General features: G+C 43.5%; 1 protein-coding gene across 2 annotated transcripts in view; it reads left to right on the forward strand.

The window, feature by feature from the left end:
* The window catches only part of LOC118387463 (collagen alpha-2(IX) chain-like), a 124,622-nt gene that overhangs the window by 76,096 nt on the left and 22,116 nt on the right, over nt 1–26,410 (forward strand). For both annotated transcript variants that reach the window (XM_035775855.2, XM_052525633.1), the window contains 8 exons: nt 5,053–5,760; nt 8,432–8,476; nt 8,816–8,935; nt 10,848–10,886; nt 11,132–11,185; nt 11,444–11,497; nt 15,326–15,433; nt 15,640–15,693. In XM_035775855.2, the coding sequence (XP_035631748.1) occupies nt 5,053–5,760; nt 8,432–8,476; nt 8,816–8,935; nt 10,848–10,886; nt 11,132–11,185; nt 11,444–11,497; nt 15,326–15,433; nt 15,640–15,693 (1,182 nt within the window). The remainder of the gene's footprint in view (nt 1–5,052; nt 5,761–8,431; nt 8,477–8,815; nt 8,936–10,847; nt 10,887–11,131; nt 11,186–11,443; nt 11,498–15,325; nt 15,434–15,639; nt 15,694–26,410) is intronic.

Raw genomic sequence — 26,410 nt, forward strand, 5'->3', positions numbered from 1 at the left:
TTAGCAGGACAATAGAGTTTTTATAGCCCGGCTACTGTTGTGAAAATCCCTCAACTTGCAATGTATTCAATGCTTAAGTACACTAAAGTGTTACATCTTTATGCTTTCGTTAATCTTCTTGATCTCTCTTTTTTTGTGGCAATTTTGAGCAAATTGCTCAAGGGCCAGTTGATTAGTCTGTGAAGATGACGTTATTGAATGTCTCACCAGCTTTGATCCATGCCTGGGCCTGCAGGACGCAAAGTTTTTTGTTTGTCAGACGAATCATTGGAATCATTGACTCAGTCACGCATTGAAAAGGAGAAGGACGAGGAACGAGATGGAGTCACAATCCATGCAAGGCACACCTGTGAGCTCTGGAACTCCATCTCCGACAGGCAGAGTCAACATACGTGGCGGGTCGTCAGGTCTTCGGTTCACCCTGACATTTCCATTCCTCTTCTGACAACAGATCAACTGCTCACCAGGCACAGCAAGGGCTGCCCGGACCTTTATGCTGTTCTGCTATTCCACGGATGTGTAACCGAAGAGAGAAGAGAGATATCACTAGTCGGCACAGAATACGTAGCCTTCCCGCTGTGGACATCTATTTCAGCACCGTTTCGCGCTGCTCTGAGACAAGCATGGAGAAACGAAAATATTCTAATATCATTAAACTTATTTTTTCAACGACTGCACAAATTTCTTGTTAACAACCTAAAGTTTTGGCAAGTCGGTTAGGACATCTACTTTGTGCATGACACAAGTAATTTCTCCAACAATTGTTTACAGACAGATTATTTCACTTGTATCACAATTCCAGTGGGTCAGAAGTATACATATGCTAAATTGACTGTGCCTTTAAACAGCTTGGAAAATTCCAGAAAATTATATAATTGCTTTAGAAGCTTCTGATGGGCTAATTGACATCATTTGAGGCAATTGGAGGTGTACCTGTGGATGTATTTCAAGGCCTACCTTCAAACTCAGTGCCTCTTCTAAATAAATCAAATCAAAAGAAATCAGCCAAGACCTCAGAAAAAAAATTGTAGACCTCCACAAGTCTGGTTCATCCTTGGGAGCAATTTCCAAACGCTTGAAGGTACCACGTTCATCTGTACAAACAATAGTACGCAAGTATAAACAACATGGGCCAACGCAGCCGTCATACCGCTCAGGAAGGAGACGCGTTCTGTCTCCTAGAGATGAACAACATGGGACCACGCAGCCGTCATACCGCTCAGGAAGGAGATGCGTTCTGTCTCCTAGAGATGAACGTACTTTGGTGTGAAAAGGGCAAATCAATCCCAGAACAACAGCAAAGGACCTTGTGGAGATGCTGGAGGAAATAGGTACAAAAGTATCTATATCCACAGTAAAATTAGTCCTATATCGACATAACCTGAAAGGCCGCTCAGCAAGGAAGAAGCCAGTGCTCCAAAACTGCCATAAAAAAGCCAGACTACGGTTTGCAACTGCACATGGGTACAAATATCGTACTTTTTGGAGAAATGTCCTCTGGTCTGATGAGACAAAAATAGAACTGTTTGGCCATAATGACCATCATTATGTTTGGAGGAAAAAGGGGGAGGCTTGCAAGCCGAAGAACACCATCCCAACCGTGCAACACGGGGATAGCAGCATCATGTTGTAGGGGTGCTTTGCTGCAGGAGGGACTGGTGCACTTCAGAAAATAGATGGCATCATGAGGATGGAAAATGATGTGGATATATTGAAGCAACATCTCAAGACGTCAGTCAGGAAGTTAAAGCTTGGTCGCAAATGGGTCTTCCAAATGGACAATGACCCCAAGCATACTTCCAAAGTTGTGGAAAAATGGCCTAAGGACAACAAAGTCAAGGTATTAGAGTGGCCATCACAAAGCCCTGATCTCAATCCTATAGAAAATGTGTGGGCAGAACTGAAAAAGCTTGTGCGAGCAAGGAGGCCAACAGACCTGACTCACTTACGCCAGCACTGTCAGGGGGAATGGGCCAAAATTCAGTCAACTTATTGTGGGAAGCTTGTGGAAGGCTACACAAAATGTTTGACCCTGTCACGCCCTGGTCGAAGTATTTTGTGTTTATCTTCATGTATTGGGTCAGGCCAGGGTGTGGCATGGGTTTTTGTATGTGGTGTGTATATATTGGGATTGTAGCTAGTGGGGTGATCTAGCAAAGTCTATGGCTGTCTGGAGTGGTTCTCAATCAGAGGCAGGTGTTTATCGTTGTCTCTGATTGGGAACCATATTTAGGCAGCCATATTCTTTGAGTTTGTCGTGGGTGATTGTCCTTAGTGTCCTTGTTCCTGTCTATGTGTTAGTGTACACAAGTATAGGCTGTTTCGGTTTTCGTTACGTTTATTGTTTTTTTTGTAGTGTTTGTATTTAGATTCGTGTTACGTTTGTTTATTAAATTATGGATCGCAATCTACACGCTGCATTTTGGTCCGACTCTCCTTCACCACAAGAGAACCGTTACAGACCCAAGTTAAATCATTTGAAGGCAATGCTACCAAATACTAATTAAGTGTATGTAAACTTCTGACCCACTGAGAATGTGATGAAAGAAATAAAAGATTAAATAAATCATTCTCTCTACTGTTATTCTGACATTTCACATTCTTAAAATAAAGTGGTGATCCTATCTGACCTTATACAGGGACTTTTTACTGGGATTAAATGTCAGGAATTGTGAAAAAGTGAGTTTAAATGTATTTGGCTAAGGTGTATGTAAACTTCCGACTTAAACTGTATACTGTTATTTTATTTAACCTTCTGTTTTACTATATACCTTTTGCTTTGTATATAGACAAACTTACCATCAAAAATCAAATATGGACCTAGTCCCTAGCGAGAAATTTACCCCCACACATGGAGTTTGTGAGGATGCTTAGGACTTGGCTTGCTTTTGCTCTTGCTGCTCTTGCTGCGGGCTATTCCCTGATCCACCTCTACGCAGACGACACCATTGTATACACTTTCGGCCCGTCATTGGACACTGTGCTATCTAACCTCCAATCGAGCTTCAATGCCATACAACACTCCTTCCGTGGCCTCCAACTGCTCTTAAATGCTAGTAAAACCAAATGCATGCTTTTCAACCGATCGCTGCCTGAACCCGCATGCCCGACTAGCATCACCACACTGGATGGTTCCGACCTTGAATATGTGGACACCTATAAGTACCTAGGTTTCTGGCTAGACTGCAAACTCTCCTTCCAGACCCATATCAAACATCTCCAATCGAAAATCAAATCAAGAATCGGCTTTCTATTCCGCAACAAAGCCTCCTTCACTCACGCTGCCAAGCTTACCCTAGTAAAACTGACTATCCTACCGATCCTCGACTTCGGCGACGTCATCTACAAAATTGCTTCCAACACTCTTCTCAGCAAACTGGAAGCAGTTTATCACAGTGCCATCCGTTTTGTCACTAAAGCACCTTATACTACCCACCACTGCGACTTGTATGCTCTAGTCGGCTGGCCCTCGCTACATATTCGTCGCCAGACCCACTGGTTCCAGGTCATCTACAAGGACATGCTAGGCAAAGCTCCACCTTATTTCAGCTCACTGGTCACGATGGCAACACCCATCCGTAGCACGCGCTCCAGCAGGTGTATCTCATTGATCATCCCTAAAGCCAACACCTCATTCGGCCGCCTTTCGTTCCAGTACTCTGCTGCCTGTGACTGGAACGAATTGCAAAAATCGCTGAAGTTGGAGACTTTTATCTCCCTCACCAACTTCAAACATCAGCTAGCTGAGCAGCTAACCGATCGCTGCAGCTGTACATAATCTATTGGTAAATAGCACACCCATTTTCACCTACCTCATCCCCACAGTTTTTATTTATTTACTTTTCTGGTCTTTTGCACACCAATATCTCTACCTGTACATGATCATCTGATCATTTATCACTCCAGTGTTAATCTGCAAAATTGTAATTATTCGCCTACCTCCTCATGCCTTTTGCACACATTGTATATAGACTCCCCTTTTTTCTCTGTGTTACTGACTTGTTAATTTTTTACTCCATGTGTAACTCTGTGTTGTCTGTTCACACTGCTATGCTTTATCTTGACCAGGTCGCAGTTGCAAATGAGAACCTGTTCTCAACTAGCCTACCTGGTTAAATAAAGGTGAAATAAATAAAAAATTGGCTTGCTTGACTAAAATTGTGCACCAGGGCCTCCCACTCCTCTTTCTATTCTGGATAGAATAGCATTGTACGAGATCTTCAGTTTCTTGGCAATTTCTCACATGGAATAGCCTTCATTTCTCAGAAGAAGAATAGACTGACAATTTTCTGGCCAGTATGAGATGATGGTAGCGGGGTGAACAGGTGCTGTAGGTGTCCTGGAGGGCAGGTAGTTTGCCCCCTGTGATGCGTTGTGCAGACCGCACCACTCTCTGGAGAGCCCTGTGGTTGTGGGCGGTGCAGTTGCCGAACCAGGCAATGATACAGCCCGACATTATGCTCTCAATTGTGCATTGTAAAAGTTTGTGAAGGTTTTAGGTGACATGCCAAATTTCTTCAGCCTCCTGAGGTTGAAGAGGCGCTTTCACCTTCTCCACTATACTGTCTGTGTGGGTGGACCATTTCAGTTTGTCCGTGATATGTACTCCGAGGAACTTACAACTTTACACCTTCTCCACTAGTCTCTCAAAGCATGATAATAATGATGACAGAAGTGAGTGCTACGGGACGATAGTCATTTAGTTCAGTTACCTTTGCCTTCTTGGGTACAGGAACAATGTTGGCCATCTTGAAGCATGTGGGGACAGCAGACTGGGATAGGGAGATATGGAATATGTCCGAAAAACACACCAGCCAACTGGTCTGCACATGCTCTGAGGCTAGGGATGCATGATTGATAGATAGGTCAATGATGTGTATTGTGTTTTAAAATGTTTTTTTTTCTAAGTAATTCTTTCCACAGCTTTCCACAAGTTATGCATACACAACAAGAAATAAACATCTCTGATAAATATGTAATCTATCCTATGATCTCATATACTGATATTCAGCACCACAATACATTACTTGTGTTTATGTTGTGTTTCCATAGGATGTGTTTGGGCAGAGTGGGAGTCGGCGTGGGGACGGGACATGGGGTCCCCGCCAGAAAGGCTCGGTGGGACGAGGGGATGTCTTTGTGGTGGACGAGGACACAGACCTGGCTGATCCAATCCTCCAGGGGGGACACCGCAACCCTCAGTGGAAACCCAGCAGTCAGGGCCCCAAAGGCAGCCGTGAGGGCAAGCCTGAGCCCTCCTCCAAACTCTTGGAGGAGAACATCACCACGGACAAGAAGACAAAAGACTCTGGAGGGAGGGGCGTCGGCCTGTTTCCCGCAAAACCCTTGGATGACATCATTATTGATTTGGACCCTGGGTTTTCCCCGAAGAAGCCCTCAGTGGAGTTTCCCCAAGTCGATAAGACTCAGATAGAGACCCCCCTGGACCAGGAGCACCCAGACTCTAACCTGCTGAGAGAGGAGGTGGAGTGGCCTCAGACCCCTTCTCAGACTGCCTTCACCCCCACCTCAGAGCCCCCTGCCCCCCCTGTGGAGGCTGTAACTGAGGAGAGGAGACCCACCACACACATCCCCACCCAGCCAGACCCTGACCGGGCTATCACTGTGGAACGAGGACCAGAACGCCCACGCACAGTGTCCATCGTACACAGGGAAGGGGATCTGGTTCTGGGCTCTGATGGCCAGATGTATAGGCTCCAGAGAGGGCCCCCAGGCCGAATGGGGCCCCCAGGAATGGAGGTAAGTGTCTTCAACATCTTCCTCAACTTTTTCGCAGTGCCAGTGCTCATGTGTCATGTTGTGTAACTTTTAATGTTCATGTTTATGGAGGGTGATGCTTACTGCTTGGGACAGTTAATTTGTGGTTTTGATGTTAGAGCAGAGATCGTTGTCTTGCTTACCACTTTTTTTTATGTAAACAAGAAAACAAACCTAACATAATAATAATAGTAATAATGATTATAATATTAATAACTTTATTTGTCAAATTCGCTTTTCAATACAAGTAACAAAGTCCTTCGGATCATACAATAATGAATGGAGCATTATGAAATCAGAAAATATATTCTGTGTTTGGCCTTTAGGTTCGGCATCAATCTGAATATAATCAACAGCCTTGATCTTGTTAAAACATGATTTAACCCTGATGTCTTTCATGTTCCTCTCCTTACATTAGCTACTCCACGGCTCCAAATGGCACCATAAGTGTCAATGCCTTCACTGCATTAGTCGCAGCAAGCATATCAACAAGCCTCTTTGATTGGTGGAGGGGGCGTGAAGCCCTTAGGGCCGCCAGAACCAGACCCAGATGGAGCAACATCTGGCCCATTTTGGTCCTGGTCCTGGAGCCTCAGCCTGGCTCTCTTGCTGCTATAAAAGCCTGGGATCACTCGGCACCATTACTGTGATTTATCCCGGCTGTATCGAACATGATAGATGTCCTGCTGGCCAGGAGTAAATGGCTCTGTAGTGGAGAAGGCTGCAATAATTAAGCCCCCTCTCATGTAAAGCAAGGCTATGGTCTAGATGTCCTGGCGATTGTGTTGTATGTCAGGCCTGCGGAGGGTGTGTGTGTGTGTGTGCTTGCGTGTGTGTGTGTGACTGTTAGGTGAGGCTGGTCTGGCTATAGCTCCCTCAAATGACATGGACAAATTTTAATGTCCTCGTTGCATGTAAATCTTCTGTGATATTTGACGTGACATATACACTGAGTGGACTAAACATTAGGAACACCTCTTTCCATGACATAGACTGACCAGATGAATCCAGGTGAAAGCTATGATCCCTTATTGATGTCACTTGTTAAATCTGCTTCAATCAGTGTAGACGAAGGGGAGGAGACAGGTTAAATAATGATTGTTAAGCCTTGAGACAATTGAAACATGGGTTGTGTATGTGTGCCATTCAGAGGGTGAATGGCCAAGACAAAATATTTGTCTTTTTTTTAACGGGGTATGGTAGTAGGTGCCAGGCGCACCAGTTTGAGTGTGTCAAGAACTGCAATGCTGCTGGGTTTTCATGCTCAACAGTTTCCCGTGTGTATCAAGAATGGTCCACCACCCAGAGGACATCCAGCCAACTTGACACAACTTTGGGAAGCAATGGAGTCAACATGGGCCAGCATCCCTGTGGAATGCTTTCGACACCTTGAGTCTATCTATGTCCCGACAAATTGGGGCTGAGGGCAAAAGGGGGTGCAACTCAACATTAGGAAGGTGTTCTTAATTAATCAATCAGTCAAATGTATTTATAAAGCCCTTTTTACATCAGCAGATGTCACAAAGTGCGCATATAGAAACCCAGACTAAATCCCCAAACAGCAAGCAATGCAGATGTAGAAGCACGGTGGCTAGGAAAAAACTCCCTAAAAAGGGAGGAACCTAGGAAGAAACCTATAGAGGAACCATGATCTGAGGGGTGGCCAGTCCTCTTCTGGCTGTGCCAGGTGGAGATTATAAGAGTACATGGCCATTAAGGCCAGATCGTTCTTCAAGATGCTCAAATGTTTGTAGATGACCAGCAGGGTCAAATGATAATCACAGTGGTTGTAGAGGGTGCAACAGATCAGCACCTCAGGAGTAAATGTCAGTTGGGTCTTCATAGCCAAGCATTCAGAGATCGAGACAGCAGGTGCGGTAGAGGGAGAGAGAGAGAGGGAGAGGGAGGGAGAGTGAGAGGGATGTTTTGTACACTCAGTGTATGATAGCTGACTAAAAAGACCAGAACATGCTGCCCTATATACATAGACATTGAATCACTGGTCACTTTATTAATGGAACACTAGACAATAATAATGTTTACATACTGCTTTACTCATTTCATATGTATATGCTGTATTCTATTCTACTGTATTTAGCCAATGCCACTCCGACATTGCTCGTCCTAATATTTATGTTTCTTAATTCCATTCTTTTACTGTTAGATTTGTGTGTATTGTTGTGAATTGTTAGATACTACTGCACGTTTGGAGCTAAACGGTGGGGAGGAAGTGTTTTGACTTTCATAGGCAGCGGGCCGTGGTGGAAACCCTGGTGAAGGAAAGCTTTACAGGGGTCAGCTGCTCTCCTCTGGCTGCCTGTCTCAGTCTGTTAATAGTGGACAGGGTAGATGTTGTAAAACATTTGGTAGTTTATAACAGTACGATATTAAGCTGTAGATGCATATGATGGGCTCTTTGTCAACACTCATTTGGATTTTAAGTTTAGTCTGTTGATCAATGTGTTATTGTTTTTTTGTTGTGCTTGAGCTTACAAGAGCATTGGTTACTTCACATTTGATTGTATGATACAGGAGCTACATCTCTGTATATGAGAAGTTAAGAAGTCCTCTGCACTCCACTACATCTCTGAGTTAACTTGACTTAATGTCTCACATGTTCTGTTCCCTTTCTTTTCTCATTTACTTTCTCCAGGGCTTTCCCGGTCACGCTGGCTTACGTGGGTTTAAAGGTGACAGGGTAAGAGGATCTGACATTTTGGAATGACTTGAGGTGGCTTCAATTTATGACAATGGCCTTTGGGTTTGACTCTGCTTGATCTCACATTTGAATGCACCTTAACTTTGTCTTTGTAAATTATGGAACTGCGTTAGGATCAGAGCCTGAGTAGCTAATTGTTTTACGACTGAAGTTGACATAATACGTCATGTGTTTACAACAATAAACCCCTAGCTTTTCAGCCTCTCTTTGACTCCAAGTCCTCCTGGAAAATCTCTCACAGTCCATTATGACTGACTGTATGACTTCAGCTTACTCATTCTAGGTGTAGATAACTAGTACCTATGATGTTTCTCACAGGGCCAGCTGGGGCCTGAGGGGCGTGCAGGGCGACAGGGGGATCCAGGCCCCCCCGGCCCACCTGGTCTCCCGTCCTTCTACCTGTGGAAGAACACTATTGAGGAGTGGGCTGCTTTTCGGGTGAGTTGACAACCCCCATTCCATCCCAAATCCTACTCCAACCTCACGCTCACGCTTTACCTAGAATTAAATATATTTCTAAAAACTAAAATCATTGTATTTGCGACAAACCATTCACTGAACCCTAAACCTCAACCAAATCTTGCAATGAATAATGTGTAAATTGAGCATGTTGAGGAGACTAAACTGCTTGTTGTAACCCTGGACTGTAAACTGTTATGGTCAAAACATATAGTTGCAACAGTAGCTCAGATGGGGAAAGGTCTGTCCATAATAAAACGATGCTCTGCTTCCTTGACATCATTATTAACAAAACAAGTCCTACAGGCAATGCACGAGCTGTCTGTTCAAACTACTAGCACACAGCTCAGATAACTATGCATACCCCACAAGACATGCCACAAGAGTTCTCTTCACAGTCCCCAAGTCCAGAACAGACTATAGGAGGCACACAGTACTACATAGAGCCTTGACTAGATGGAACTATATTCTACATCAGGTAACTCATGCAAGCAGTAAAATCACATTTAAAAAACAGATACAACTACACCTTATGGAACAATGTGAACTGTGAAGAGACACACACAGGGACACACACACACATACGCACACACACACTAGCACACACACTCTACATACACGTGCATTGTATTGTACATATGTCGTGGTGTAACAATGTTATATGATGTACTGTTTTATTTTGGGGGTTTTGTATGATATAAGTGCCTTAATGTGTTTGGACCCCAAGAAGAGTAGCTGCTGCCTTGGCAACAGCTAATGGTGATCCCTAATAAATACTAATACCTCACCCCATCTCACTTAAAATCAGCCTCACTCCAACCCCCAACTCAAACCTGTCACGTGTCAACTCCACCCCCAAATCCCACCCGCAGCAATAACCCAACCTTGCCCCAACTCTCACCTAAAGGCGTCTGCATACTAGGTTCAGTGTGCTCCTAGCAGAACGCGGCTAGGTGAAGTGAACGTCTGTGCCTTGCATACTCCTTTATAAGACCTTCGCTTGAAAAACTAGAAAAAGGTGGCAGTAGTACTGTTTGTCCCTTTTGAGATGACGTAGCCTCAATGTAGTCAAAATTAATCTTAGATAAAACTCAAGAAATCTGTAATTCATTTTCACATTTTTGCTGAGGAGGTCTTTGTCGCAAACTTTTATATCCAACTAATATGTTTGGTGCAGTATTTCTCAAGTAAGAAAATCAATCCTAAAAAGATATACACAAACTGTTTGGGATGGGAAGCATGCAGATGCCTTACCTCAACTCCACAAGGACATACAGTATTAGGCCCTATAGACTGCCCGTGCAGGGTTGCAAAATTCTGGTAACTTTCCCCGAAATTCCCAGGTATTGCCCAGAGGTTTTCCCAGGCTAGCTGTACATTCTTTGACCCCACACTGCTGGTGCGTGTGAGCCGGTGCTCCATCTATCCCTCATCAGTTTAATCCCCCTGCCTGCTCTGAGTCTGAGACTGACTGCAGCTGCAGGCTGTATAGTACAGCATGACTATCAGCGTGACAGAAAACTGCATGGCCATTATTGAATAAAGATGCTGTGTAAGAATAAAAGGCCATTTGTTACTCTGGGCTTTGAACTGAGCCATGTGGTCAGACAGCGAATAGATACTGCTATCTATTTCAAATGAGTTGGGATGATAAAACTAGCTTTGATTTTAGCCCCAGTGCTTTTTCTTGAGAGAATAAGGCACAGAAAAAAACTAAGAAAACCAGGTCTGAAAACAGCTGACACTTTTATTTATGAGTGAAATGTCCCATTAATATGGCAATGCTATGAATTATGGTTGAAGGAATCAATATACATTACATTTTCTTATCGTTTTGATTCCTGACTCGTGAAACTTTAAATAATTTGTCATGTCTCCATGTTTCTTCCAGCAAACATCTTTCTACCATTTGCTCTATGCTGGCTGGCCTGTAAGTAATGGACACCCATGACTAGGACTAGAGTGGGAATGCATCCCAAATGGCACCCTATTCCCTATATAGTGCACTACTTTTGACCAGAGCCCTATGGGTCTTGGTAAAAATGGTGCACTATAAAGAGGAATAGGGTGCCATTTGGGAGACATGAAGGGTCTTATAGAGTATATGGGTCATAAAATACAGCAGGGTGTGTTTTGGTTCTTCCTGGCACTGTTTTCTTCTCTGTGTGCTTGCAGAGGGAGCAGGGACCCCCAGGACCAGCTGGGGAGATGGGAAAGACAGGCCCACAGGTGAGCGAAACCCCTTCCCTGCATATTTGGTCCTACATTAGGTTTGGTAGAGAGTCTCATCATCTGGGTAGTATACCATGAATACTGATTTAAATGTCATAATGCAGTTGATATGAATGCCTGATCAATGAATCAACACTCAGCAAAAGTGTTGATTAATACTGTTTGACCTATTGTGAGTTACACATTTTTCTTTCTCTGCCTGTCTGTCTTGCCTCCCCCTTCTCTCTTTCTTTCTCTCTTTCTTATCCCACCCAGGGGCCAACAGGGGATCCTGGCCAACGAGGGCCTCCAGGAATAATTGGAGAAATGGTAAGTACTGATGACAGGAGCAATGTTTGTTGTCGTACGCACATCCTTAAAAGTATAGGGGCTGTATTAATAAAGTGTACATACTGTAAAAATATCAGAAAGGCCTGCACACTATATTTCAATCCAAGATGACGTGCTGAAAATCCTCTGGATGGAAACGTTGCCATTAAAGGTGATCATTAGGATCATAGAGTGTGAGGGTCTTTCTGTTATCAAATCAAAATAACATATTTTTGAGTACTGATGACATCCATTCTGAGTTTAGGCGCATTACTGTTATACAATAACACCCAATGACCCCATTGTTGTCCCTGGGAAATTGGTCAAATCAAAATGGCTCAAGTTGTTTTTGCAGCTGAATTAATAGATGCCATAATGCTATGAGGATTTGACTGTACTAAACATGTACTCAAAGAAAGTGTGGGAGTGTGCGAGAATCTGTTTAGCGGTTAGCACTTTGTAGAGCTAAAGGTATTAGCATCTCAGGCTCTTCCCACATCCCTCACAACCACACAAACACATTAGCACAAGGCTTGGAGCGTGATTTCCAAAGCTGTGGCTTTGTGGCAACAGAAAAACACAGAAAAAAGAGACCTCAGCTGAACTGAGCACTGACGCTACCAGCCTAACAAGACGGCCCACATCATAGACTGCTGAGGTTTTGGGTACAGTTGTAAAAACTTCCTCTCCCTCCTCAATACGAAAGCTACGATGTCTGGGCTGTGTGGCACACACGTGGCGTGGAGAATGGCTGTATTATGTGTGTGTGTGTGCGCGTGTGCGTGTGTGTGCGCGTGTGCGTGTGTGTGTGTGTGTGTGTGTGTGTGTGTGTGTGTGTGTGTGTGTGTGTGTGTGTGTGTGTGTGTGTGTGTGTGTGTGTGTGTATACACAGATACAGTATGTATATGTGCTAGTGATGCACCGATATGACATTTTTGGCCAATACCGATATCCAATATTTTCCTTGCCAAAAAACCCCGATACTGATAACCAATATTTAACAATTTAGCAGCCTTTTAAATAGTTAACATGGACACAGTGGTCTAAGGCACTCAGTGCAAGAGGCATCACTACAGTCTCTGGTTCGAATCCAGGCTGTATCACAATTGCACAATTGGCCCAGTGTCGTTCGGGCCGTCATTGTAAATAAGGATTTGTTCTTAACTGACTTGCCTAGTTAAATATAGGTTACACACACCACACTGACCAGAAGGTTATTTTGTTGGCATTTCCGTATGTCCCCATTACCAGTAAAACACAATCAAAACCTATTTCTTTCACTTACTTGCTGTGCGGTTTTGTTGTTAATTTGTTCAGTCGTTTCATTCTCAACCAGTATTTCTATGGAAGGCCGTCTGGGTCTTTGCGTGTCAAAAAAGATACACGTTAAATAACACTATTTGACGTGTCAAATAACACGACATAATCTGTTTCAGTAGCTATAGTTAGATAGCTAACTATATAGCTCGGTGTCATCATATAAAATAACCCTAATTTATAAGTCAGTTCTTATTTGATTAATGGTTGTCGGACCCAACCATGTGAAGCTAGGCACAATAGTGGACTTCAAAATAAAAGTATGGCATAATTATACTATTTATATTAATTGGCATCACTGTCAATGACATACTTTTATTTTGCACGCAAACTGCAAATTCCACTATTGTGCCTTACCCCTGACCCCTTATAACACATAACCCGGTCCGGTTGAGCCCCACTAGGCAGATGAAGCTAGCTGGCTGCTTATAACGTTAGCTTTGGGCAACAGGGTTAAAGAGTTGGCTAGCTATTTATTTTCATGAACTGAAATTCAATTTCCATTGGCGATCATCAAGTGGAAACATAGCTAATACTTACTCACAAGGATTCCTAAATCATTGCTAAATATAATGAAATTACTACAGTTTCTAGTGGCTAGTTGTATTGGTGCTAGCTAGGTACCAAGCTAAAACTAGCTATCCCAGAAGTTGTGGTTGAACAAATTATGCTTTATTACCAACGCGGTATGGTTAGCAGGTCGTTCGTGGTTGGAGTTTGCTTGTTTACAAACTTTTTTGTACAGCTTTGACAGTGCTATTGTATCTTTTTTGGCACGCAAATACCCAAACGGCGTTCCATAGTATAGTATGTATGTTGTGAAGCTAATAGCAACGACACTATTACTGTGTAACTCCGGTAGGGCAACATCTGAAAAACAGAGCACTTGGTAGTGTGTACCGGTGCTCGACCAGTCGGCGAAAGCCAACATCACCCACGACAGAAAACAGTTGATTGAATTCCATTATCTTGGCTTTAATGGATTTCCCCTTTGAGTTGTCTCTCTGAAATGTTCTTACTCTTTCAAATGACTGCTTGACTTGACTGCTCGATCCGCACAGCAGACATTGTGTGGGTTATGTTAGGAATGCTGTTTAGGAATGCTGTGTTGCGCGTGTAGCGCTAAATTTTACACGGCGTCATTACGGCATGTACCTACGTTATATAGGTATGCACAGTACCTTTGACATCGTTTTTTAACATCGGTGTCGGCCGATAACGATGTTGGCATATTTAGCTAATATCGTCCGATTCCGATATGTTCACCGACATATAATACATCCCTAATATGTGCACCTGAGAACTAATTGATCAGTCTGGGGAGCTTCTGCATGTACAATATCAATTACTGTCCACACACACATACGCACGCACACACACACACACACACATAAAATATCAATCACTTTTCAGGCCCAGAAATATAACACTGTCCAAACTGCCAAGAGCTAACAGGTGTTTAAGCTATCTGATTTGTACATGTTCTCCACCTGTCTGCAGTGCAAGTTATTGATTACAAGGGGGTCTAAAGTCTAACATGAAGATAAACAAATAATGCCACCACTTCTCATCCTCTTGATAAGCTCTCAGTCACACCCTATTGGGCAGGGTGTCTTAAATAGCATTCCTGTACAGTACTAGTCAAAGGTTTGGACATACCTACTCATTCCAGGATTTTTCTTTCTTTTTATTATTTTCTACATAGAATAATAATAGTGAAGACATCACAACTATGAAATAACACATTGAATCATGTAGTAACCAAAAACGTGTTAAGTCAAATCAAAATATATTTTATACAGCCACCCTTTCCCTTGATGACAGCTTTGCTCACTCTTGGCATTCTCTCAACCAGCTTCATGAGGTTTTATGCATTTCAGTTAACACTTGTGCCTTCTTAATTTGTGGAATTTCTTTCCTTCTTAATGCGTTTGAGACAATCAGTTGTGTTGTGACAAGGTAGGGGTGGTATACAGAAATAGCCCTATTTGGTAAAAGACCATGTCCATATTATGGCAAGAACAGCTCAAATAAGCAAAGAGAAATGACAGTCCATCATTACTGTAAGACATGAAGGTCAGTCAATCCAGAAATTTCTAGAACTTTTAAAGTTTCTTACAAGTGCCATCACAAAAATCATCAAGCGCTATGATGAAACTGGCTCTCAGGAAACGAAAACCCGGAGTTACCTCTGCTGCAGAGGATAAGTTCATTAGAGTTAACTGCACCTCAGATTCCAGCCCAAATAAATGCTTCACAGAGTTCAAGTAACAGACACATCTCAACATCAACTGTCCCATTTGGGATGTAGCCCAGGTGTGTTATGATGTGTCCTCACTGTGTCACGTTTACACAGTCTCGGATCGGGTAATGGTGTCCCTGTCACAGAACCATAGACTCTGAATGGGTGATAATGTCTCTGTCATGGATCCACAGCCTTTGATTGGGTGATGGTGTCTCTGTCACAGATCCACAGTCTCTGATTGGGTGATGGTGTCTGTTATATTGCAGGGTGAGCCGGGCCAAAAGGGCGTGGCGGGCAGAGCAGGGCTCCATGGGAAATATGGAGAGAATGGGCTGGACGGTCAGTCTGGGATGCCGGGTGACCCTGGGCGACAGGTGAGGGCACCACTTGGTGATTACATGATAACCTTCTTATTATGAACCCATCTGTTCTCAGAAACAACCATTCTAGCCATGCCCTATATTTAGTGTACTACTTTTGACCAGTAAGTATTTCCTAAGAAGTGCACTATATAGGGAATAGGGTGCTATTTCTGTTTTATCTCTGATTATATCAATGATTGCTGTCTCATTTTTTTTAGGGACCCTTCGGGTATAGGGGAGAAGGCGGTTCCAAAGGAGAAAAAGGGGACGAGGTAAGGGGGTTGGATAGTGAAACAGTGCCCTTATAAATTCTGAAATATTGGTCTAATGAGTGTACCAATGAAGAGCACAAGTCGTTTGTACTTTCTATGAAGTACATACAGTGCATTGGGAAAGTATTTCAGCCTTTTTATTAAATTGATTAAGTACAAACAATTCCTCAGAAATCTACACACAATACCCCATAATGACAAAACAAAATCAGGTTTTCAGAAATGTTTGCAAATGTATACAAAATTAAAAAACAGATACTTTATTTACATAAGTATTCAGACCCAGGTGCATCTGGTTTCCACTGATCATCCTTGATATGTTTCTTCAACTTGATTGGAATCCACCTGTGGTAAATTCAGTTGATAGGGCATTAAAACAACGCCAGGGTTGGGTTTTTACGTAGAATGTAACCAGACTGTAGGCTTTGGATAAAAGTCTGATATATATATATATATTAAAACATTTTTTTTAACCAGGTAGGCTAGTTGAGAACAAGTTCTCATTTACAACTGCCACCTGGCCAAGATAAAACAAAGCAATATGACACAAACAACAACACAAAGTTACATATAGAATAAACAAACATACAGTCAATAATACAACAGAAAAAGTCTATATACAGTATGTGCAAATGAGGTAGGATAAGGAAGTTTAGGCAATAAATAGGCCATAGCGGTGTCGTGTCTTTGGCTATGCCAGATTAAGTGATATGACATGCTATTCTATAAAATAATTTATCCGTAATTAATATCACCTGATTGAGCTAATCATGTAAATGTAATTAACTAGAGAGTCGGGGCATCACAAAATAATATTTATAGAGCTGTTATCTTATGCCATTTAGCAGACACTTTTATCCAAAGCGACTTACAGTCATGTGTGCATACATTCTACGTATGGGTGATCCCGGGAATCAAACCCACTACCCTGGCGTTACAAGCGCCATGCTCTACCAACTGAGCTACAGAAGGACCACTTCCGAATAAACTCTTAAAGACCTAGTCATATTTTACATCAATAGCAGTCAATATTAATTATCACCTTAATTCAGTCTCACCTGAAAGTTGTAAATTCTTGGTTAGCTTCACGAACCCTGGCTAACAAGTTGAATCAGCAATACAAAATTGGGTTTCATTATTTATTTACTAAATACCTAACTAATCACACAGAATTGCATATACACAGAATTAACCATACCTTGATTACAAATTACGTCATAAAGGAAAACGTCCCTAGCGGGCGGAACAGATATGACAGCTGGTTACACAAAAGAAAAGGGCTGGGTTTGAATGAAAGAACGGGAAGACTGAGGACCAAAGGAAGAAGCTGTGCTATCGTAAATACAGTATCTTATGCATTCTAAATTACCGCCCATTTGGAAAAGGAAAATGCAATAACTATTTACTCTGAGCTGCGCTTCGGTAGGTTGGTGGTAGATAGAAGGCCGTGTTGCCAAACCGAGCCCTTTGTCCTTTGAAGAATGTCTCTGGTGGTCAATTGGATACGTTGTAGTAACGTCGTTGTGTGATAGACGGGATACTCTGTCTGTTCCTTCCTAACCCTCGTTTGCAGCTGCTGTTGCTAACTCAACGGCTAGGAGGTATTACTTCTGTAGTGAATAAGAATTCAAAGTTCAAACCATTCGCAACCAAAGCCCATGCTGATGTTGGCTTCGTTCTGTAGTTATTATCTGAACCATTCTGACATCGGACCTTCGTCCTCACATCCTCGGCACAGGAGGTTATATTGTCGTCAAGGCTTTATATAGGAAGGGAGAGGAGGGCATGTTTGAAAAGGTTTATAACCTATGTCCCTTCACAGGGGCGGGCCACTGACTGAGCAGAGCCCTAACCTTATGAAAACCCAAATCTCTCATTTGGAAGCTAAAATTACATTTCATCTCACCAATAATTTAATATTCAAACATTTATATTGAACAACAATTCCATGTGAATCCGATAACTACAATATGCAGACTTTCCACTGTAGAGTTTGTCATCTTATCATCGATGTCTCAGATGACAACCAAACTGACATTACATTCATTAAGTACCACCGCATATGTTCAATTGGTCAGGTTACCAGAATATAGTTAATTTCCCCCGACCTCCTGCAGTTCCCAGAATCTCTATGTTAAAAAAGGGGTTTTCAAATTTCACATCAGTAGGGTATAGAGAGGAAAAAGGGGGAACGAGGTATTTATGATTGTCATAAACCTAACCCCAGGCCAACGTCATGACAGCGGCAAAATAATTACAATATAGCAATTAAACACTGGAATGATAGATGTGCAGAAGGTGAGTGTGCAAGTACTGGGGTACAAAAGAGCAAAATAAATAACAGTATGGGGATGAGGAAGTTGGATGGGCTATTTACATATGGGCTATGTACAGGTACAGTGATTTCTGAGCAGCTCTGAAAGCTGGTGCTTAAAGCTAGTAAGGGAGATATGAGTCTCCAGCTTCAGTGATTGTTTTTCAGTTCGTTCCAGTCATTGATAGCAGAGAACTGGAAGGAAAGGCGGCCGAATGAGGAATTGGCTTTGGGGTTGACCAGTGAAATATACCTGGTGGAGCGTTCGCTAAGGGTGGGTGCTGCTATGGTGACCAGTGAGCTGAGATAAGGTGGGGCTTTACCTAGCGAAGACTTATAGATGACCTGGAGCCAGTGGGTTTGGCGAACAATGTGAAGTGATGGCCAACCAACGAGAGCATACAGGTCGCTGTGGTGGGTAGTATATGGGGCTTTGATGACAAAACGGATGGCACTGTGATAGACTGCATCCAATTTTCTGAGTATATTGTTGGAGGCTATTTTGTAAATGACATCGCCGATGTCAAGGATTGGTATGATGGTCAGTTTTATGAGGGTATGTTTGGCAGCATGAGTGAAGGATGCTTTGTTTGCGAAATAGGGAGCCGATTCTAGATTTAATTTTGGATTGGAGATGCTTAATGTGAGTCTGGAAGGAGAGTTTACAGTCTAACCAGACACCTAGGTATTTGTAGTTGTCCACATATTCTAAGTCAGAAGTCAGAGTAGTGATGCTGGATGGGCGGTTAGGTGTGGGCAGCGATCTGTTGAAGAGCATGCATTTAGTTTTACTTGTAGCTGGAGGCCACGGAAGGAGAGTTGTATGGCATTGAAGCTCGTCTGGAGGTTGGTTAACACAGTGTCCAAAGAAGGGCTAGAAGTTTACAGAATGGTGTCGTCTGCGTAGAGCTGGATCAGAGAATCACCTGCAGCAAGAGCAACATCATTGATGTATACAGAGAAAAGAGACAGCCCAAGGATTGAACCCTGTGGCACCCCCATAGAGACTGCCAAAGGCCCGGACAACAGGCCCTCCGATTTGAAACACTGAACTCTGAACTCTGTCTGAGAAGTAGTTGGTTAACCAGGCAAGGCAGTCATTTGAGAAACCAAAGCTGTTGAGTCTGCCAATAAGAATGTGGTGATTGACAGAGTCGAAAGCCTTCGCCAGGTCTATGAATACAGCTGCACAGTATTGTCTCTTATCGATGGCGGTTATGATATCATTTAGGACCTTGGGTTTGGCTGAGGTGCACCCATGGCCTACTCGGAAACCAGATTGCATAGCGGAGAAGGTACGGTGGGATTCGAAATGGTCTATGATCTGTTTGTTAACTTTGCTTTCGAAATCCTTAGAAAGGCTGGATAGGATAGATTTATGTCTGTAGCAGTTTGGGTCTAGAGTGTCTCCTCCGTTGAAGAGGGGGATGACCGTGGCAGCTTTCTAATCTTTGGGGATCTCAGACGATATGAAAGAGAGGTTGAACAGGCTAGTAATAGGGATTGCAACAATTTTGTCGGATCATTTTTGAAAAGAGGGTCCAGATTGTCTAGCCTGGCTGTTTTGTAGGGGTTCAGATTTTGCAGCTCTTGGAAAGGCACACAGCTGTCTATATAAGGTCCCACAGTTGAAAGTCAAATCAAATCAAATCAAATTTATTTATATAGCCCTTCGTACATCAGCTGATATCTCAAAGTGCTGTACAGAAACCCAGCCTAAAACCCCAAACAGCAAACAATGCAAGTGTAAAAGCACGGTGGCTAGGAAAAACTCCCTAGAAAGGCCAAAACCTAGGAAGAAACCTAGAGAGGAACCGGGCTATGTGGGGTGGCCAGTCCTCTTCTGGCTGTGCCGGGTAGAGATTATAACAGAACATGACCAAGATGTTCATAAATGACCAGCATGGTCGAATAATAATAAGGCAGAACAGTTGAAACTGGAGCAGCAGCACAGTCAGGTGGACTGGGGACAGCAAGGAGTCATCATGTCAGGTAGTCCTGGGGCACGGTCCTAGGGCTCAGGTCCTCCGAGAGAGAGAAAGAAAGAGAGAATTAGAGAGAGCATATGTGGGGTGGCCAGTCCTCTTCTGGCTGTGCCGGGTGGAGATTATAACAGAACGTGGCCAAGATGTGCAAATGTTCATAAATGACCAGCATGGTTGAATAATAGTAAGGCAGAACAGTTGAAACTGGAGCAGCAGCATGGCCAGGTGGACTGGGGACAGCAAGGAGTCATCATGTCAGGTAGTCCTGGGACATGGTCCTAGGGCCCAGGCCAGTTGAAACTGGAGCAGCAGCATGGCCAGGTGGACTGGGGACAGCAAGGAGTCATCATGTCAGGTAGTCCTGGGGCATGGTCCTAGGGTTCAGGTTCTCCGAGAGAGAGAAAGAAAGAGAGAAGGAGAGAATTAGAGAACGCACACTTAGATTCACACTGGACACCGAATAGGACAGGAGAAGTGCTCCAGATATAACAAACTGACCCTAGCCCCCCGACACATAAACTACTGCAGCATAAATACTGGAGGCTGAGACAGGAGGGGTCAGGAGACACTGTGGCCCCATCCGAGGACACCCCCGGACAGGGCCAAACAGGAAGGATATAACCCCACCCACTTTGCCAAAGCACAGCCCCCACACCACAAGAGGGATATCTTCAACCACCAACTTACCATCCTGAGACAAGGCCGAGTATAGCCCACAAAGATCTCCGCCACGGTACAACCCAAGGGGGGCCAACACAGATAGGCTGACCACAACAGTGAATCAACCCACCCAGGTGACGCACCCCCCCAGGGACGGCATGAGAGATCCCCAGCAAGCCAGTGACTCAGCCCCGTAACAGGGTTAGAGGCAGAGAATCCCAGTGGAAAGAGGGGAACCGGCCAGGCAGAGACAGCAAGGGCGGTTCGTTGCTCCAGAGCCTTTCCGTTCACCTTCCCACTCCTGGGCCAGACTACACTCAATCATATGACCCACTGAAGAGATGAGTCTTCAGTAAAGACTTAAAGGTTGAGACCGAGTTTGCGTCTCTGACATGGGTAGGCAGACCGTTCCATAAAAATGGAGCTCTATAGGAGAAAGCCCTGCCTCCAGCTGTTTGCTTAGAAATTCTAGGGACAATTAGGAGGCCTGCGTCTTGTGACCATAGCGTACGTGTAGGTATGTACGGCAGGACCAAATCAGAGAGGTAGGTAGGAGCAAGCCCATGTAATGCTTTGTAGGTTAGCAGTAAAACCTTGAAATCAGCCCTTGCTTTGACAGGAAGCCAGTGTAGAGAGGCTACGTTACGTAGATGGAAAAAAGCTGTCCTCGAAATGGTCTTGATATGTTCTTCAAAAGAGAGATCAGGGTCCAGAGTAACGCCGAGGTCCTTCACAGTTTTATTTGAGACGACTGTACAACCATTAAGATTAATTGTCAGATTCAACAGAAGATCTCTTTGTTTCTTGGGACCTAGAACAAGCATCTCTGTTTTGTCCGAGTTTAATAGTAGAAAGTTTGCAGCCATCCACTTCCTTATGTCTGAAACACATGCTTCTAGCGAGGGCAATTTTGGGGCTTCACCATGTTTCATTGAAATGTACAGCTGTGTGTCATCCGCATAGCAGTGAAAGTTTACATTATGTTTTCGAATAACATCCCCAAGAGGTAAAATATATAGTGAAAACAATAGTGGTCCTAAAACAGAACCTTGAGGAACACCGAAATTTACAGTTGATTTGTCAGAGGACAAACCATTCACAGAGACAAACTGATATCTTTCCGACAGATAAGACCTAAACCAGGCCAGAACATGTCCGTGTAGACCAATTTGGGTTTCCAATCTCTCCAAAAGAATGTGGTGATCGATGGTATCAAAAGCAGCACTAAGGTCTAGGAGCACGAGGACAGATGCAGAGCCTCGGTCCGATGTCATTAAAATGTCATTTACCACCTTCACAAGTGCCGTCTCAGTGCTATGATGGGGTCTAAAACCAGACTGAAGCATTTCGTATACATTGTTTGTCTTCAGGAAGGCAGTGAGTTGCTGCGCAACAGCCTTCTCTAAAATTTTTGAGAGGAATGGAAGATTCGATATAGGCCGATAGTTTTTTATATTTTCTGGGTCAAGGTTTGGCTTTTTCAAGAGAGGCTTTATTACTGCCACTTTTAGTGAGTTTGGTACACATCCAGTGGATAGAGAGCCGTTTATTATGTTCAACATAGGAGGGCCAAGCACAGGAAGCAGCTCTTTCAGTAGTTTAGTTGGAATAGGGTCCAGTATACAGCTTGAAGGTTTAGAGGCCATGATTATTTTCATCATTGTGTCAAGAGATATAGTACTAAAACACTTGAGCGTCTCTCTTGATCCTAGGTCCTGGCAGAGTTGTGCAGACTCAGGACAACTGAGGTTTGGAGGAATACGCAGGTTTAAAGAGGAGTCCGTAATTTGCTTTCTAATAATCATAATCTTTTCCTCAAAGAAGTTCATGAATTTATCACTGCTAAAGTGAAAGTCATCCTCTCTTGGGGAATGCTGCTTTTTAGTTAGCTTTGCCACAGTATCAAAAAGGAATTTCGGATTGTTCTTATTTTCCTCAATTAAGTTAGAAAAATAGGATGATCGAGCAGCAGTAAGGGCTCTTCGGTACTGCACGGTACCGTCCTTCCAAGCTAGTTGGAAGACTTCCAGTTTGGTGTGGCGCCATTTCCGTTCCAATTTTCTGGAAGCTTGCTTCAGAGCTCGGGTATTTTCTGTGTACCAGGGAGCTAGTTTCTTATGAGACATTTTTTTTGTTTTTAGGGGTGCAACTGCATCTAGGGTATTGCGCAAGGTTAAATTGAGATCCTCAGTTAGGTGGTTAACGGATTTTTGTCCTCTGGCGTCCTTGGGTAGGCAGAGGGAGTCTGGAAGGGCATCAAGGAATCTTTGTGTTGTCTGTGAATTTATAGCACGACTTTTGATGTTCCTTGGTTGGGGTCTGAGCAGATTATTTGTTGCAATTGCAAACGTAATAAAATGGTGGTCCGATAGTCCAGGATTATGAGGAAAAACATTAAGATCCACAACATTTATTCCATGGGACAAAACTAGGTCCAGCGTATGACTGTGACAGTGAGTGGGTCCAGAGACATGTTGGACAAAACCCACTGAGTCGATGATGGCTCCAAAAGCCTTTTGGAGTGGGTCTGTGGACTTTTCCATGTGAATATTAAAGTCACCAAAGATTAGAAAATTATCTGCAATGACTACAAGGTCCGATAGGAATTCAGGGAACTCAGTGAGAAACGCTGTATTAGGCCCAGGGGGCCTGTAAACAGTAGCTATAAAAAGTGATTGAGTAGGCTGCATAGATTTCATGACTAGAAGCTCAAAAGACGAAAACGTCATTTTTTTTTTTGGAAATTGAAATTTGCTATCGTAAATGTTAGCAACCCCTCCGCCTTTGCGGGATGCACGGGGGATATGGTCACTAGTGTAGCCAGGAGGTGAGGCCTCATTTAACACAGTAAATTCATCAGGCTTAAGCCATGTTTCAGTCAGGCCAATCACATCAAGATTATGATCAGTGATTAGTTCATTGACTAGAATTGCCTTTGAAGTAAGGGATCTAACATTAAGTAGCCCTATTTTGAGATGTGAGGTATCATGATCTCTTTCAGTAATGACAGGAATGGAGGTGGTCTTTATCCTAGTGAGATTGCTAAGGCGAACACCGCCATGTTTAGTTTTGCCCAACCTAGGTCGAGGCACAGACACGGTCTCAATGGTGATAGCTGAGCTGACTACACTGACTATGCTAGTGGCAGACTCCACTATGCTGGCAGGCTGGCTAATAGCCTGCTGCCTGGCCTGCACCCTATTTCATTGTGGAGCTAGAGGAGTTAGAGCCCTGTCTATGTTGGCAGATAAGATGAGAGCACCCCTCCAGCTAGGATGGAGTCCGTCACTCCTCAGCAGGTCAGGCTTGGTCTTGTTTATGTTAAATGTTTGTGGGTGAGTCCCAGAAAGAGGGCCAATTATCTACAAATTCTATCTTTTGGGAGGGGCAGAAAACAGTTTTCAACCAGCGATTGAGTTGTGAGACTCTGCTGTAGAGCTCATCACTCCCCCTAACTGGGAGGGGGCCAGAGACAATTACTCGATGCCGACACATCTTTCTAGCTGATATGCACGCAGAAGCTATGTTGTGCTTGGTGATCTCTGACTGTTTTATCCTAACATTGTTGGTGCCGACGTGGATAACAATATCTCTATACTCTCTACACTCGCCAGTTTTAGCTTTAGCCAGCACCATCTTCAGATTAGCCTTAACGTCCGTAGCCCTGCCCCCGGGAAAACAGTGTATGATCGCTGTGCCAGTGCATGTCAGAGCAAAGAACAGTCAGAGCAAAGAACACAGTGGCCTCCAACATTCTTAAATGGAAGAAGTTTGGAACCACCAAGACTCTTCCTAGAACTGGCCGACCGGCCAAACTGAGCAACCGGGGGAGAAGGACCTTGGCCAGGGCAGTGACCAAGAACCCAATGGTCACTCTGACAGAGCTATAGAGTTCCTCTGTGGAGATGGGAGAACCTTCCAGAAAGACAACCATTTCTGCAACACTCCACCAATCAGGCCTTCATGGTAGAGTGGCCAGACAGAAGCCATTGGGGCGGCAGCGTAGCCTAGTCGTTAGAGCGTTGCGAGTTCAAACCCCCGAGCTGACAAGGTGCAAATCTGTCGTTCTGCCCCTGAACAGGCAGTTAACCCACTGTTCCCAGGCCGTCATTGAAAATAAGAATGTGTTCTTAACTGACTTGCCTGGTTAAATAAAGGTAAAAAAAAATAAAAAAAATGTAATTCCTTAGTAAAAGGCACATGACAGCCCGCTTGGAGTTTGCCAAAAGGCACCTAAAGACTCTCAGACCATGAAAAACAAGATTCACTGGTCCGATAAAACCATGATTGAACTGAATGCCAAGCGTCACGTCTGGAGGAAACCTAGCACCATGCCTATGGTGAAGCATGGTGGTGGCAGCATCATGCTGTGGGGATGTTTTTCAGTGGCAGGGACTGGGAGACTAGTCAGGATCGAGGCACAGATGAACGCACCAAAGCACAGAGAGGTCCTTGATGAAGACCTCAGACTGGGGCGAAGTTTCACCTTCCAACAGGACAACAACCCTAAGTATACAGCCATGTCAACACAGGAGTGGTTTCGGGACAGGTCTCTGAATGTCCTTGAGTTGCCCATCCAGAGCCCGGACTTGAACCCAATCAAACATCTCTGGAGATACCTGAAAACAGCTGTGCAGCAACGCTCCCCATCCAACCTGATAGAGCTTGAGAGGATCTGCAGAGAAGAATGGAAGAAGCTCCCCAAATATAGGTGTGCCCAGCTTGTAGTAGAAGTCGGCCGATTCTGATTTGTCAATGCCAATACCGATTATTGGAGGACCAAAATAAGCCGATACCGATTAATTGGACTATTTATTTATTTGTAATAATGACATTATAACAATACTAAATGAACACTTTTATTTTAATTAATATAATAAATCACTCAAATAAATTTAGCCTCAAATAAATCATGAAACATGTTCAATTTGGTTTAAATAATGCAAAAACAAAGTGTTGGAGAAGAAAGTAAAAGTGCAATTTGTGCCACGTAAAAAAGCTTATGTTTAAGTTCCTTGCTCAGAACATGAGAACATATGAAAGCTGGTGGTTCCTTTTAACATGAGTCTTCAATATTCCCAGGTAAGAAGTTTTAATATAAGGTTATTATAGGAATTATAGGACTATTTATTTCTATACCATTTGTATTTCATATACCTTTGACTATTGGATGTTCTTATAGGCACTTTAGTATTGCCAGTGTAACAGTATAGCTTCCGTCCCTCTCCTCGCTCCGACCTGGGCTCGAACCAGGAACACATCGACAACAGCCACCCTCGAAGCATCGTTACTCATCGCTCCACAAAAGCCTTCGGCCCTTGCAGAGCAAGGGGAACAACTACTCCAAGTCTCAGAGCGAGTGACGTTTGAAACGCTATTAGCGTGCACCCCGCTAACTAGCTAGCCATTTCACATCGGTTACACCAGCCTAATCTAGGGAGTTGATAAGTCATAAACAGCGCAATGCTTGAAGCATTGTGAAGAGCTGCTGGCAAAACGCACTAAAGTGCTGTTTGAATGAATGCTTATGAGCCTGCTGCTGCCCACCACCGCTCAGTCAGACTGCTCTGTCAAATATCAAATCATATACTTAATTATAACATAATAACACACAGAAATACGAGCCTTAGGTCATTCATATGGTCAAATCCGGAAACTATCATTTTGAAAATAAAACGTTTATTCTTTCAGTGAAATACGGAACCGTTCCGTATTTTATCTAATGGGTGGCATCCATAAATCTAAATATTCCTGTTAC

The sequence above is a fragment of the Oncorhynchus keta genome, chromosome 9 (genome assembly GCF_023373465.1).
Source record: "Oncorhynchus keta strain PuntledgeMale-10-30-2019 chromosome 9, Oket_V2, whole genome shotgun sequence".
NCBI classification, from domain to species: domain Eukaryota; kingdom Metazoa; phylum Chordata; class Actinopteri; order Salmoniformes; family Salmonidae; genus Oncorhynchus; species Oncorhynchus keta.